The following is a 13,711-nucleotide window of genomic DNA, read 5'->3' on the forward strand; positions in this document are numbered from 1 at the left end:
GCTCAAACTAAGTTTATTGAGTAGGTGATGCCATCCAACCATCCCATCCTCCGTCACCCCCTTCTTTTCCTGCCCTCAATCTTTCCCAGCATTGGGGTCTTTTCCAGTGAGTTGGCTCTTTGCAAGAAGTGGCCAAAGTATTGGAGCTTTGGCATCAGTCCTTCCAATGAATATTCAGGGTTGATTTCCTTTAGGATTGACTAGTTTAATCTTTTTGCTGTCCAAGGGACTCTTAAGAGGCTTCTCTAGCACTGAGGTTCGAAAGCATCAATTCTCCAGTATTTTTCCTTGCCTTTTTTTTTTTTTTTTTTTCAATGATAACTTCTTTAAGTGTGAGAAGTCCAAAGTACTTAAGTGGTCTACTAATTTATTTGAAGTACTTAAACGTGTGAAATTAAAAGATGCTTACTCCTTGGAAGGAAAGTTATGACCAACCTAGATGGCATATTTAAAAGCAGAGACATTACTTTGCCAACAAACATCTGTCTAGTCAAGGCTATGGTTTTTCCAGTAGTCATGTATGGATGTGAGAGTTGGACGGTGAAGAAAGCTGAGCGCTGAAGAATTGATGCTTTTGAACTATGGTGTTGGAGAAGACTCTTGAGAGTCCCTTGGACTGCAAGAAGATCCAACCAGCCCATCCTAAAGGAGATCAATCCTGGGTGTTCATTGGAAGGACTGATGTTGAAGCTGAAACTCCAATACTTTGGCCACCTGATGCGAAGAGTTGACTCATTGGAAAAGACCCTAATGCTGGGAAGGATTGGGGGCAGAAGGAGAAGAGGATGACAGAGGATGAGATGGCTGGATGGCATCACTGACTCGATGGGCATGGTTTTGGTTAGACTCTGGGAGTTGGTGATGGACAGGGAGGCCTGGCGTACTGCGATTCATGGGGTTGGAAAGAGTCGGACATGACTGAGCTACTGAACTGAACTGAAACGTGTTCTACTAATCTTTGCCTATTCTAAGTTTGTAAATATTCTCTTCTGTGTATTCTTAGACAGTTTTCTTAAACTAGCTTTACTGGTATATAATTTACATACCATAAAATTCACCCATAAGTTTTTACTTTAATAATTTATGATTAATATATACATTGGTACACCGTAGTTTTAGACTTCCTTTACCTGAAAAAGTTCTCATGCTCTTTTGCAGTTAAAATCTGACAGACTTTCTGTCTCAATATCTACCTTGTGCAAATATTTAAAAGTAGTCTTTGTTTTGGCATTTTTCACTTGGCATAATGTTTTTGAGGTTCATCGCTGTTTTAGACCATAACAGTTGCAGCATGTCTGTTTTTTAAATTGTTAAATTGTATTTCATTTTAAGAAGGTTTCACATTTTGTCTAGCCATTCATGAGAAGATAAAAAGTTTGAACTTTTATTGTTTTAGTTTAGGGGCTTTTATGAATAATGCTGCTATAAAGATTCAAGTACATGTCTTTACATGGGCTGTGTATTTATTTTTTCTTTTGTAGCTATATAGGAGAGGATTGCTCTGTCATGTAAATATATATTTAATTTTTGAGGAGAGGTCCAAACTGCTTAAAAGATGACTATTATGTTACATACTGACGAAAAACATACCATGGATCTCATTTTTCTGCATCCTCTCCTTCACTTGGTATTGACAGTCTTTTGATTATTACTCTTCTACTATGTGTTTAACTATCTCAGTGATTTTAATTTGTATTTCAGTAGTGACTATTACTGTTGAGGCTCTTATGTGCTTATTAAGCATTCCTGTACCTTTGTTGAAATGTCTGTTCAAAGCGTTTTTCCATTTTTTATTTATATTATCTGTCTTAAGTTGTAAGAATTTATGTTTCAGATACAAGTTCTTCATGAGATGTATGATTTTTAATTGTGTTTGTGTTACCAAGTTTTAAGAACTTAGATGTTTTAGATACAAGTTCTTTGTCAGATATATGATATGTATGTATTTTCTTTTTTGTGTGGCTTGTTTTTTCCTTTTCTTAATAGTATCTTCTGAAGCACAAGTGTTTTACTTTTCATGAGATTCAGTTTTTTTGTTTTTCTTTTGCGGACCTAGATTTTGCTGGTGTATCTAAGAAATCTTTGTTTAGCCTAATTGTATAGTTTTCTCTTATGATTTCTTTTAGATGGTTTTGTTGCAGCTATTATATTTTGGTCTAGTCCATTATGACTTCATTTTTGGTTTTTGTTTCTCTTTGTTTTGTGTTTTTGCTTAAGAATAGCCAGTTGACCCAGTGCCATTTTAAAAGGCATTGAATTGCTTTTGTTGAAAATCAGTTGACCGTATATATGTCTGTTTGTTTGCTTTTGCAGAACTAATGTTTACTCTGTTTCATTTAACTATTTTTCTATCTTGGTACTAATCTGCTATCTTAATTACTGTGGCTTGTTGTAAGTTGTCAAATCAGTATGGTGAGTCTTACAGCTTTGTTCATTGTTAAAATGATTTTGCTTATTTTAGGTTCTTTGTTTTTCCATATGAATGTAACGATATGCTTGTTTTATAAATCCTGATAGGATTCTCATAAAAAATGATTGTTTATTTCATATGGACTATTTTTTACAGCAATTTTAGGTTCATAGCGTGGAGTGGAAGATATACAGATTTTTCATATACTTTCTTGCCCTACTCATGCATAGTCTACACCATTATGAGCTACTCTCACAAAAGTGGTACATTTGTTAAAGCTGATGAACCTCACCCAAAGTACAGTTTATATTAGGGTTGACTCTTGGTAGTGTACATTCTTTGTGTTTGGACAAACATATAAAGCTATATTTTCACCATTATAGTATTATACAGAGTAGTTTCCCAGACCTCAGATTCCTCTGAGTTCCACCTGTTTATTCCTTCCTTTCCACCAACCCCTGGATTTTTTATAGTTTTGCATTTTCCACAGTGTCATATAGTTGAAATCATACCATGTGTAGTATTTTCAGATTGGATTCTTTCACTTAAAAATACATAATGTAAGTTTCCTCTGTGTCTTTTCATAGCTTAATAGCTGATTTCTTATAGCACTGAATAATGGTCTGTCATCTCAATGTACCACAGTTTATTTATCCATTCACGTACTGAAGAATACTTGGTTGCCTCCATATTCTGCCAGTTGTGAATAGTTGCTATAAACATCAAGGTGCAAGTGTTTCTGTGGATATACATTTTCAGCTCCTTTGGGTAAATATCAGAGAACATGGTTACAGAATCACATGGTAAGGGTATTTTTAGTTGTTTAAGAAATTGCCAAAGGAGCTGTACCATTTTGCATTACTAGCAATGAATGAGAGTTCTTGTTCCTCCACGTCCTTTGCAGCATTTGGTGTTTTCAGTGTTCTGGATTTTGGTCTTTCTGATAAAGTGTTGTGGTATCTTGTTACTTTAATTTGCATTCTTCGCTGGAGTGTCTGTTAAGGTCTTTCAGCCATTTTTAATTATGTTGTTTGTTTTCATATCTTTGTTTTAAGAGTTATTTATATGTTTTAGATAACGATCTTTTATCAGAACTCAGTTCAGTTCAATCACTCAGTCGTGTCAGACTCTTTGCAACCCAATGGACTGCAGCACACCAGGCTTCCCAGTCCATTACCAACTCCCAAAGCTTGTTCAAACTCCTGTCCATTGAGTCGGTGATGCTCTCCAACCATCTCATCCTCTGTCATCCCCTTCTCCTGCCTTCAGTCATTCCCAGCATGAAAATCATTTCCCAGCTGGAAAATTCCCAGCATTTTCCAATGAGTCAGTTCTTTGCATCAGGTGCCCAAAGTATTGGAGTTTCAGCTTCAGCATCAGTTCTTCCAATGAATATTCAGGACTGAATTCCTTTAGGGTTGGCTGGTTGGATCTCCTTGCAGTCCAAGGGACTCTCAAGTCTTCTCCAACACCACAGTTCAAAAGCATCAATTCTTGACCAGAACTACCTTTTCAGATATTTTCTCCCAGTCAGTGGCTTGTCTCATTCTCTTAACTATGTCTTTTGTAGAGCAGTTTTTAATTTTAATGAAGTGCAGCTTATCTGTTACTATTTTATATATCTTGCCTTAAGTGTTGTAGATAAATCATTGCTATGTATGAAAAGGCAAAAGGATAGGACACTGAAAGATGAACTCCCCAGGTCAGTAGGTGCCCAATATGCTAATGGAGATCAGTGGAGAAATAACTCCAGAAAGAATGATGGGATGGAGCCAAAGCAAAAACGATACCCAATTGTGGATGTGACAGGTGATAGACGCAAAGTCCGATGCTGTAAAGAGCAATATTGCATAGGAACCTGGAATGTTAGGTCCATGAATCAAGGCAAACTGGAAGTGGTCAAACAGGAGATGGCAAGAGTGAACGTCGACATTCTAGGAATCAGCGAACTAAGATGGACTGGAATGGGTGAATTTAACTCAGATGACCATTATATCTACTACTGTGGGCAAGAATCCCTTAGAAGAAATGGAGTAGCCATCATGGTCAACAGAAGAGGCCAAAATGCAGTACTTGGATGCAATCTCAAAAATGACAGAATGATCTCTGTTCGTTTCCAAGGCAAACCATTCAATATCACGGTAATCCAAGTCTCTGCCCCGACCAGTAACACCGAAGAAGCTGAAGTTGAACAGTTCTATGAAGATCTACAAGACCTTCTACAACTAACACCCAAAAAAAGATGTCCTTTTCATTATAGGGGACTGGAATGCAAAAGTAGAAAGTCAAGAAACACCTGGCGTAACAGGCAAGTTTGGCCTTGGAGTACAGAATGAAGCAGGGCAAAGGCTGATAGAGTTTTGCCACGAGAACGCACTGGTAATAGCAAACACCCTATTCCAACAACAGAAGAGAAGACTCTACACGTGGACATCACCAGATGGTCAACACCGAAATCAGATTGATTATATTCTTTGCAGCCAAAGATGGAGAAGCTCTATACAGTCAGCAAAAACAAGACCGGGAGCAGACTGTGACTCGGATCATGAACAGCTTATTGCCAAATTCAGACTTAAATTGAAGAAAGTAGGGAAAACCACTAGACCATTCAGGTATGACCTAGATCAAATCCCTTATGAGTACACAGTGGAAGTGACAAATAGATTTAAGGGACTAGACCTGATAGACAGAGTGCCTGATGAACTATGGACAGAGGTTCGTGACATTGTACAGGAGACAGGGATCAAGAAAATCCCCATGGAAAAGAAATGCAAAAAAGCAAAATGGCTGTCTGAGGAGGCCTTACAGATAGCTGGGAAGAGAAGAGAAGCGAAAAGCAAAGGAGAAAAGGGAAGATATTCTCATCTGAATGCAGAGTTCCCAAGAATAGCAAGAAGAGATAAGAAAGCCTTCCTCAGCCATCAATGCAAAGAAATAGAGGAAAACAACAGAATGGGAAAGACTAGAGATCTCTTCAAGAAAATTAGAGATACCAAAGGAACATTTCATGCAAAGATAGGCTTGATAAAGGACAGAAATGGTATGGACCTAACAGAAGCAGAAGATATTAAGAAGAGGTGGCAAGAATACACAGAAGAACTGTACAAAAAAGATCTTCACGACCCAGATAATCACGATGGTGTGATCACTCACCTAGAGCCAGACATCCTGGAATGTGAAGTCAAGTGGGCCTTAGAAAGCATCACTACGAACAAAGCTAGTGGAGGTGATGGCATTCCAGTTGAGCTATTTCAAATCCTCAAAGGTGATGATGTGAAAGTGCTGCACTCGATATGCCAGCAAATCTGGAAAACTCAACAGTGTCCACAGGACTGGAAAAGGTCAGTTTTCGTTCCAATCCCAAAGAAAGGCAATGCCAAAGAATGCTCAGACTACCGCACAATTGCACTCATCTCACATGCTAGTAAAGTAATGCTCAAAATTCTCCAAGCCAGGCTTCAGCAATACGTGAACCGTGAACTTCCAGACGTTCAAGCTAGTTTTAGAAAAGGCAGAGGAACCAGAGATCAAATTGCCAATATCCGCTGGATCATCGAAAAAGCAAGAGAGTTCCAGAAACATATCTATTTCTGCTTGATTGACTATGCCAAAGCCTTTGAGTGTGTGGATCATAGTAAACTGTGGAAAATTCTGAAAGAGATGGGAATACCAGACCATCTGACCTGTCTCTTGAGAAAACTGTATGCAGGTCAGGAAGCAACAGCTAGAACTGGACATGGAACAACAGACTGGTTCCAAATCAGAAAAGGAGTACGTCAAGGCTGTATATTGTCACCCTGCTTATTTAACTTCTATGCAGAGTACATCATGAGAAACGCTGGGCTGGAAGAAATTCAAGCTGGAATCAAGATTGCCAGGAGAAATGTCAATAACCTCAGATATGCAGATGAGACCACCCTTATGGCAGAAAGTGAAGAAAAACTGAAGAGCCTCTTGATGAAAGTGAAAGAGGAGAGCGAAAAAGTTGGCTTAAAGCTCAACGTTCAGAAAACTAAGATCATGGCATCTGGTCCCATCACTTCATGGGAAATAGATGAGGAAACAGTGGAACCAGTGTCAGACTTTATTTCTTTGAGCTCCAAAATCACTGCTGATGGTGATTGCAGCCATGAAATTAAAAGAAGCTTACTCCTTGGAAGGAAGGTTATGGCCAACCTAGATAGCATATTTAAAAGCAGAGACATTACTTTGCCAACAAAAGTCCATCTAGTCAAGGCTATGGTTTTTCCAGTGGTCATGTATGGATGTGAGAGTTGGACGGTGAAGAAAACTGAGCACCGCAGAATCAATGCTTTTGAACTGTGGTGTTGGAGAAGACTCTTGAGAGTCCCTTGGACTGCAAGGAGATCCAATCAGTCCATCCTAAAGGAGATCAATCCTGGGTGTCCATTGGAAGGTCTGATGTTGAAGCTGAAACTCCAATACTTTGGCCACCTGATGCTAAGAGTTGACTCATTGGAAAAGATCCTAATGCTGGGTAAGATTGGGGGCAGGAGGAGAAGGGGACGACAGAGGATGAGATGGTTGGATGGCATCACCGACTCGATGGACATGGGTTTGGGTAGACTCCGGGAGTTGGTGATGGACAGGGAGTCCTGGCGTACTGCAATTCATGGGGTTGCAAAGAGTTCGACACAGCTGAGCAACTGAACTAAACTAAACTCGGACATGTACAAAAATTCTGTGCTGTGAGAAGTTTTCAGTTCCCATTTTTTTATTTATATCTCTGATCCATTTCTAATTTTTGATTATGGTATTAAAATTTTCTGTTTTTCTATATTGATATGTGGTGGTTTTGTCACTACTTGTAGATAATATCTTCCCCCCATTGAATTCCATTGGCACTTTTGTCAAAAATCAATTGAACATATATGTATGGGTCTGATTTTGTTCTCTTGGTCCTGTTTTATTGATCTATGAATTAATCTGATGCCGTACTGTCTTGAGTATTTTAGCGTTATAAAATTATCTTGAAATGTAAAATAAATATTCCATCTTCTTATTTTCCAAAATTGGTTTAGTTATTTTAGATCTTTTACATTTCTATGTAAATTTTATAATCATCATGTCAGTGTCTCTAAGGCAACTTGTTGATTACATTGAATTTGTAGAACATTTCCACCCATAAATGAGGTATATCTTAGTTCAGTTCAGTTCAGTTCAGTCGCTCAGTCATGTCCAACTCGTTGCGACCCCATGAATCGCAGCACGCCAGGCCTCCATGTCCATCACCAACTCCCGGAGTTTACCCAAACCCATGTCCATTGAGTCGATGATGCCGTCCAGCCATCTCATCCTCTGTCGTCCCCTTCTCCTTCTGCCCCCAATCCTTCCCAGCATTAGGATCTTTTCCAATGAGTCAGCTCTTCGCATCAGATGACCTTTAGTATTGGAGCTTCAGCTTCAGCATCAGTCCTTCCAGTGAACACCCAGGACCGATATCCTTTAGGATGGGCTGTTTGGATCTTCTTGCAGTCCAAGGGACTCTCAAGAGTCTTCTCCAACACCACAGTTCAAAAGCATCAATTCTTCAGCGCTCAGCTTTCTTCACCGTCCAACTCTCACATCCATACATGACTACTGGAAAAACCATAGCCTTGACTAGTCGGACCTTTGTTTAGGACATCTTAATTTTCTTGGCAATCTTTTATAGTTTTTTAGTTCGCAGTTTTGTAGAGGTTATGTGCATGTTTTTAGAAACTTGTCTTGAGTATTCTGTATTTTCATTCTGTCTTTCATGGAATTAAAATTTTTTTTAGATTGTTCATTGCTAATATACAATAAAAGCATTGATTTTTGAATATTGAGCTTGTATCCTTCAATATTGGTAAATTCAGTTCTTTCTTTAAAAAAAAAACAATAATTTGTCTGCACCAATTTAATTTGTGCCGCACTGCTCGCAGTCAGCTTCTTATTTCCTTGACCGTGGATCAAACCTAGGCCACAGCAGTGAAAGCCTTGAGTGCCATCCACTGGACTGGAATTCCCTAAAAACAGAATGTATCAGTTCAGGTCAGTTCAGTCGCTCATTTGTGTCCGACTCTTTGCGACCCCATGAGTTGCAGCACGCCAGGCCTCTCCGTCCATCACCAACTCCCGGAGTCTACCCAAACCCATGTCCATCGAGTTGGTGATGCCATCCAACCATCTCATCCTCTGTCATCCTGTTCTCCTCCTGCCCCTAATCCTATCCATCATTAGTGTCTTTTCCAATGAGTCAACTCTTAGCATCAGGTGGCCAAAGTATTGGAGTTTCAGCTTCAACATCAGTCCTTTCAATGAACACCCAGGATTGATCTCCTTTAGGATGGATTGATTGGATCTCCTTGCAGTCCAAGGGACTCTCAAGAGTCTTCTCCAACACCACCGTTCAAATCTGTGGTGCTCAGCTTCCTTCACCGTCCAACTCTCACATCCATACATGACCACTGGAAAAACCATATCCTTGACTAGACGGACCTTTGTTGGCAAAGTAATGTCTCTGCTTTTAAATATGCTATCTAGGTTGGTCATAACCTTCCTTCCAAGGAGTAAGCTTCTTTTAATTTCATGGCTGCAATCACCATCAGCAGTGATTAGAATTTACTTAATGTACAGTCGTGTCATCTCCATTGTAGCTTTTCTCATGTCTTTCTTGTATAAGTTACTGTTCTAGGAATTCAAATAGTTGGAGTATGTTTCTTTATGTCAATACTTTAGCTGATAAATTAAGAAGGAATGATACAATTATAAAATGGCTTTTTCAGTAGCCCCTAATAACAGTTGAGGTCTGGTCACTGGTCAAAAGTGGGTACCAAATCTTAATAGATGGAAAATTGATAGGAAAATTTATAGTATTGCGGGCATATCAAATTGACAGTGTCTGAAACCACTCACCATTTTTAACACTACTAAAAACTGGCACAACCAGACATTATGTGTCTACATATGTGATGTGGTAGAATAGTCCACTAGGTCTTTATTTTTCTAAAAAAGCTCTGTTTCTCTGTTGAATTCATGTTTATCTTACTTTCTCAAACATTTCGAACATACTTAGAAATAGCTGTTTCAGTGTTGTCTGTTGATTCTCTCACTACTGACAGCTGTAGATCTGTTTTTATAGATTGGTTTTTCTTTGGCTATGGATCATATGGTCCTCTTTGCATGATACTTTTTTGTTTTACTGGATGTCCGATTTCTGTTGCTGTATTCCACCTTTTGTTGTATTTCTTTAGTGTAGTATTAGGCTTTTTTCTGACATATAGTTCACTTAATTGGAATCTATTTTAAGTCTTTAATATTTGTTTGAGTGAGTCTAGCACTTCTTTGCCATGGCACCCCACTCTAGTACTCTTGCCTGGACAATCTCATGGATGGAGGAGCCTGGTAGGTTGCAGTCCATGGGGTCGCTAGGAGTCGGACACGACTGAGCGACTTCACTTTCACTTTTCACTTTCCTGCGTTGGAGAAGGAAATGGCAGCCCACTCCAGTGTTCTTGCCTGGAGAATCCCAGGGACGGGGGAGCCTGGTGGGCTGCCGTCTATGGGGTCGCACAGAGTCGGACACGACTGAAGTGACTTAGCAGCAGCAGCAGCACTTCTTTAGTGTAGACTAATTTATCACATTGCAAAGGAAATAGATTTCTGAAGATCCTACCCAATGTTCTGTATATTATGTGGTCTTTCCACATAATACAAATTATGTAGAATACATAATACAGATTCTTTACCGTCTGAGCCACCGGGAAGCCCGGTCTTTCCACACCCCAAATTTGTCTCTGTCTTTTCAATTCAGTGACACTGGCAGACTTTGCTAGGTTTCTCCCTTTTTGCATTGTGGCCTGGAGATTACCTGTACTTAGTAAAATTGGGATGTTGTAAGGGTCACGTTAGATTTTTAATTTCCTCTCTAAAGCATCCACATAAATGTCCTACCTACTTTCCCAAATCTTGAAACTGTTGTTTAATGTGTTTTGTCTGGTTTTCCATTGTTGTTTTTGTTTTTTCCACATAGGAGAGTAAATCTGTTCCCCATTATTCCATCTTGAAAGTAAACTTTTACAAATTTGCTTTAATTGTTTTATGTATTACATAAGGTAGGAGTTTTGGTGGAAGGAAGAACAACAATGAAAAAAATACAGGCTAGTGCTTAAAAAACAGCAATGATTTTTTTTTTATGTTAAAAAGTAAGTTCATTTGGATTTTGATTAGGATTTTGTTGTAAACTAATATTTGTATATAATCATATACTTTGTGGAAAGTTGACATTTTTATAATAGCTTCCTTGTAAGTATATGCTATATCATTTCTTTTATTAAGCCCTATTTTCAATTCATCAATAAAATTGTGTAGTTTTTTAATAAATGATTTCTGTATTTCCTTATTAAGTTTATATTTTAGTATTTATAGTTTTGCTTGCATTATTAGTGGAATTTTAAAGTTATTTTTATAGTATTTTATTTATATATTTTATAATTAACCATGGTGCTTAATTTCCATTTTGTAATATTTTAGATTGGCTTTATTGCATATTAAGTATGTTAACCTTTTATGTGTCTAGCATTTTTTTTGTATCCCACCTTTTAAAAAATTCAGTTCATCTTTTAAAATGAAAATATCAGTATTTTCTTTGAGTTCTTTCTTCTTTTGATTTGCTTGGAAATCTTTTTCCCAGACAAGTAAATAAAAACTCAAATTTTCTTTGAGTACTACTGCAGTTTTTATTTTTTCCAAAGAGCTATCCAGGGGCTGTAACACTTTTTTTTTTAATGAATCACCTCTGTATCTTACTTCATTTTTTAATATATTCAAGTGATAATATCTTTAAAGTTTTTTATGTTTGTTATCTAATATCAGTTTCAAAAGTTTGTTTTTTTTAAATGTTCCATCATTTTAGGGTTACTTTTTAGTAGGTATAGTTTTGGGGCTCCCCTAGTGGCTCAGTGGTAAAGAATCAGTCTGTAATGCAGGAGACCCAGGTTCAATTCCTGGGTTGGGAAGATCCCCTGGAGGAGAGCATGGCAACCCACTGCAGTGTTCTTGCCTGGAGAATCCCCATGGACAGAGGAGCCTGGTGGGGTATCGTCCGTGGGGTCGCCGAGTTGGACATGACTGAGTGACTAAGCAGCAGCAGCAGCAGCAAGTGTGGTTTTTCTTTAATTCAACACATACTAATAGATGTTCAAAATTTGAGATTAGGTCGATATCTTTTATAATTAGTTTTAGAGACTAGTTAAAGGAAGAATTAAAATAATTATCACTGTTTTGAGGCCACATATCTGGGCAAGTAAAAGAAGGGTTTTTTTTTGTTTGTTTTTTAAGAAAATCTTGAAGTGATAGAGTCACAATTTTTTGGTTAACATCTAAGTGTTTTTGGCTCGTTTTTTGTTCTGTATTGATATGTTTTATAACCTTTGCTAAAGAAATATTTTTCTGTTTTTATAGTTTTGGTAAGCAGTTTGGAGGAAAAAGAGGATGTGACTGTCTTGTATTAGAGCCTTCAGAAATGATTGTGGTAAGAACTTTAAAAAATGTTGAATTCTTTTTTGTTATGCTTCACTTTCAACTTTAAATGTAGTAATCTTTTAAATACTGAAGAAGGTTCCATTAATGTGACTTTTATAAATGTTTTACTAAGTAACATCAAACCATATGTATTTCTATACACCTAGCTTGATGCATTTTCACCCACTTTGAATATTTTTTCTGATTCTTGAGAGAATTGGAAACACAATGCAGGTATATGTAAAGTATTACCAATTTGGTAATTCCTTTACTACATTCACCAGAAGATTTAAATAAGTGCTCTGAAAGGGAACCCTGATTTTCCTATTCAATATAGGTAATAATCTTTGAGCATCTGTGTTCTGTACTGTGGACTTGAGAGAAAGAGATAGAAAAAAAGAGACACAATTATATCCAAGTAAGAAATGGTTTACATTTTAATATTTTATTTGAAGAGTGTATTTAGGGAATAGTTCTTTACTTTTCCCCAAGAAAGCTACGTAGTTGATTTAACTTGAGCAAATAAGACTTTTTTCCCTCACCATTTGAAGAATCCAGAACACAGCTCTCTTTTACCTTGTTCCGAGATGACCTTACTAGAAAACAGCTAATACTGAATGGACGCTTTGTCCTACTAGCATCTCATGTAGATGATCATGTCATCTGATTTGATTTAAACTATTGACAAATGAGGTTGAATTCTTAATGTAGCCTTTTAATATCAGGGCTCAAAACTATAAACTACTTTTTTATTTCATGGTGTTATATAGTCAGATTGACATTTTCAGGTAGATTCTGTGATCTCTTTGCCTAATTGGATCATCTACGTTATCATGAGCTTAGTGTCCTAAATTTCATATAAGCAACTGGATTTTAAGCTCCTAAAAGGCTAAGGTCAGTTTTTATTCTGTTTGTGTCTTCCATAGTAGTGCAGTAAATATTCAGTAAATTTTACTTGTTCTCAAGTTTGTTCAAGGCTTAGACTATGTATTGTGTTATGTCTATTTTCTTTAAGTGTTGGTATACATGGCATATCTATTAAGGCCTCAGAACTCTTTCTTTTAAATAAGTGCATTGAGAGACATGGCAGGAAAACTGCTTTAGGCAGTAGGGTTTTCTCATTTATTTGTGATGTGTATTTCTCATGCTTTATGGAAAAAGAATGGTGCTTTTCCCGTAGTGTTTTCATATGCAATTGACCCTTAGACAACATGGATTTGAACTGCTCAGTTCACTTACGCAGGTATTTTTCAGTAGTAAATTGTGCAATACTACAGTCTGGTTGGTTGAATCCATGTATACAGAGGGCAGACTATAAGTTATATGTGGATTAAGCAACACCTTGTACATACTTTTGTTTTATTGTGGTAAAATACACTTAAGATGAAATTTACTGTCTTAGCCATTTTTAAATGTAGAGTTCAGTTCATTAAGTTAATTATTAAATTTATTATCTATTAATTTTCATTTTGAATTAAAGGGAAGAATTCTACTTATCTTGCCCCAAGCCTGGAGTTAACCTTTTCTGTGAGGAGATCTGCTTGCTTTTAGTGGAAAGCAGTATTGAGAAGCTGAGACCTGGCAGCTGATTGTTTTCGTTGCTTCAGGTGCCTCAGTGATGGTAGGGCCTTTCAGGGAACAGAGCTAGAAAATATACATCTGAGTGTATATATATACACACACACATACATACACACTTACATATACACCTCTGTATTTATTTCTTTTATATATATATATCCATCTATAAAAACCTAGAGTTAATTCTCGTATTCTCTTGTTTATTTGTACCTTCTT

General features: G+C 37.3%; 1 protein-coding gene across 13 annotated transcripts in view; it reads left to right on the top strand.

Moving 5' to 3' along the window:
* Window positions 1–13,711, top strand: part of RAPGEF6 (Rap guanine nucleotide exchange factor 6) — a 213,019-nt gene that overhangs the window by 47,956 nt on the left and 151,352 nt on the right. For 11 of the 13 annotated variants that reach the window (XM_081500219.1, XM_081500221.1, XM_081500223.1 and 8 more), the window contains one exon: window positions 11,855–11,924. In XM_081500219.1, the coding sequence (XP_081356345.1) occupies window positions 11,855–11,924 (70 nt within the window). Of the gene's footprint in view, window positions 1–11,777; window positions 11,925–13,711 lie in introns of all 13 variants that reach the window. The other 2 variants (XM_081500230.1, XM_081500229.1) reach the window with 2 other exon arrangements.

Source organism: Giraffa tippelskirchi, chromosome 6 (genome assembly GCF_054371585.1).
Source record: "Giraffa tippelskirchi isolate mGirTip1 chromosome 6, T2T-mGirTip1v1.2.pri, whole genome shotgun sequence".
Classification (NCBI taxonomy): domain Eukaryota; kingdom Metazoa; phylum Chordata; class Mammalia; order Artiodactyla; family Giraffidae; genus Giraffa; species Giraffa tippelskirchi.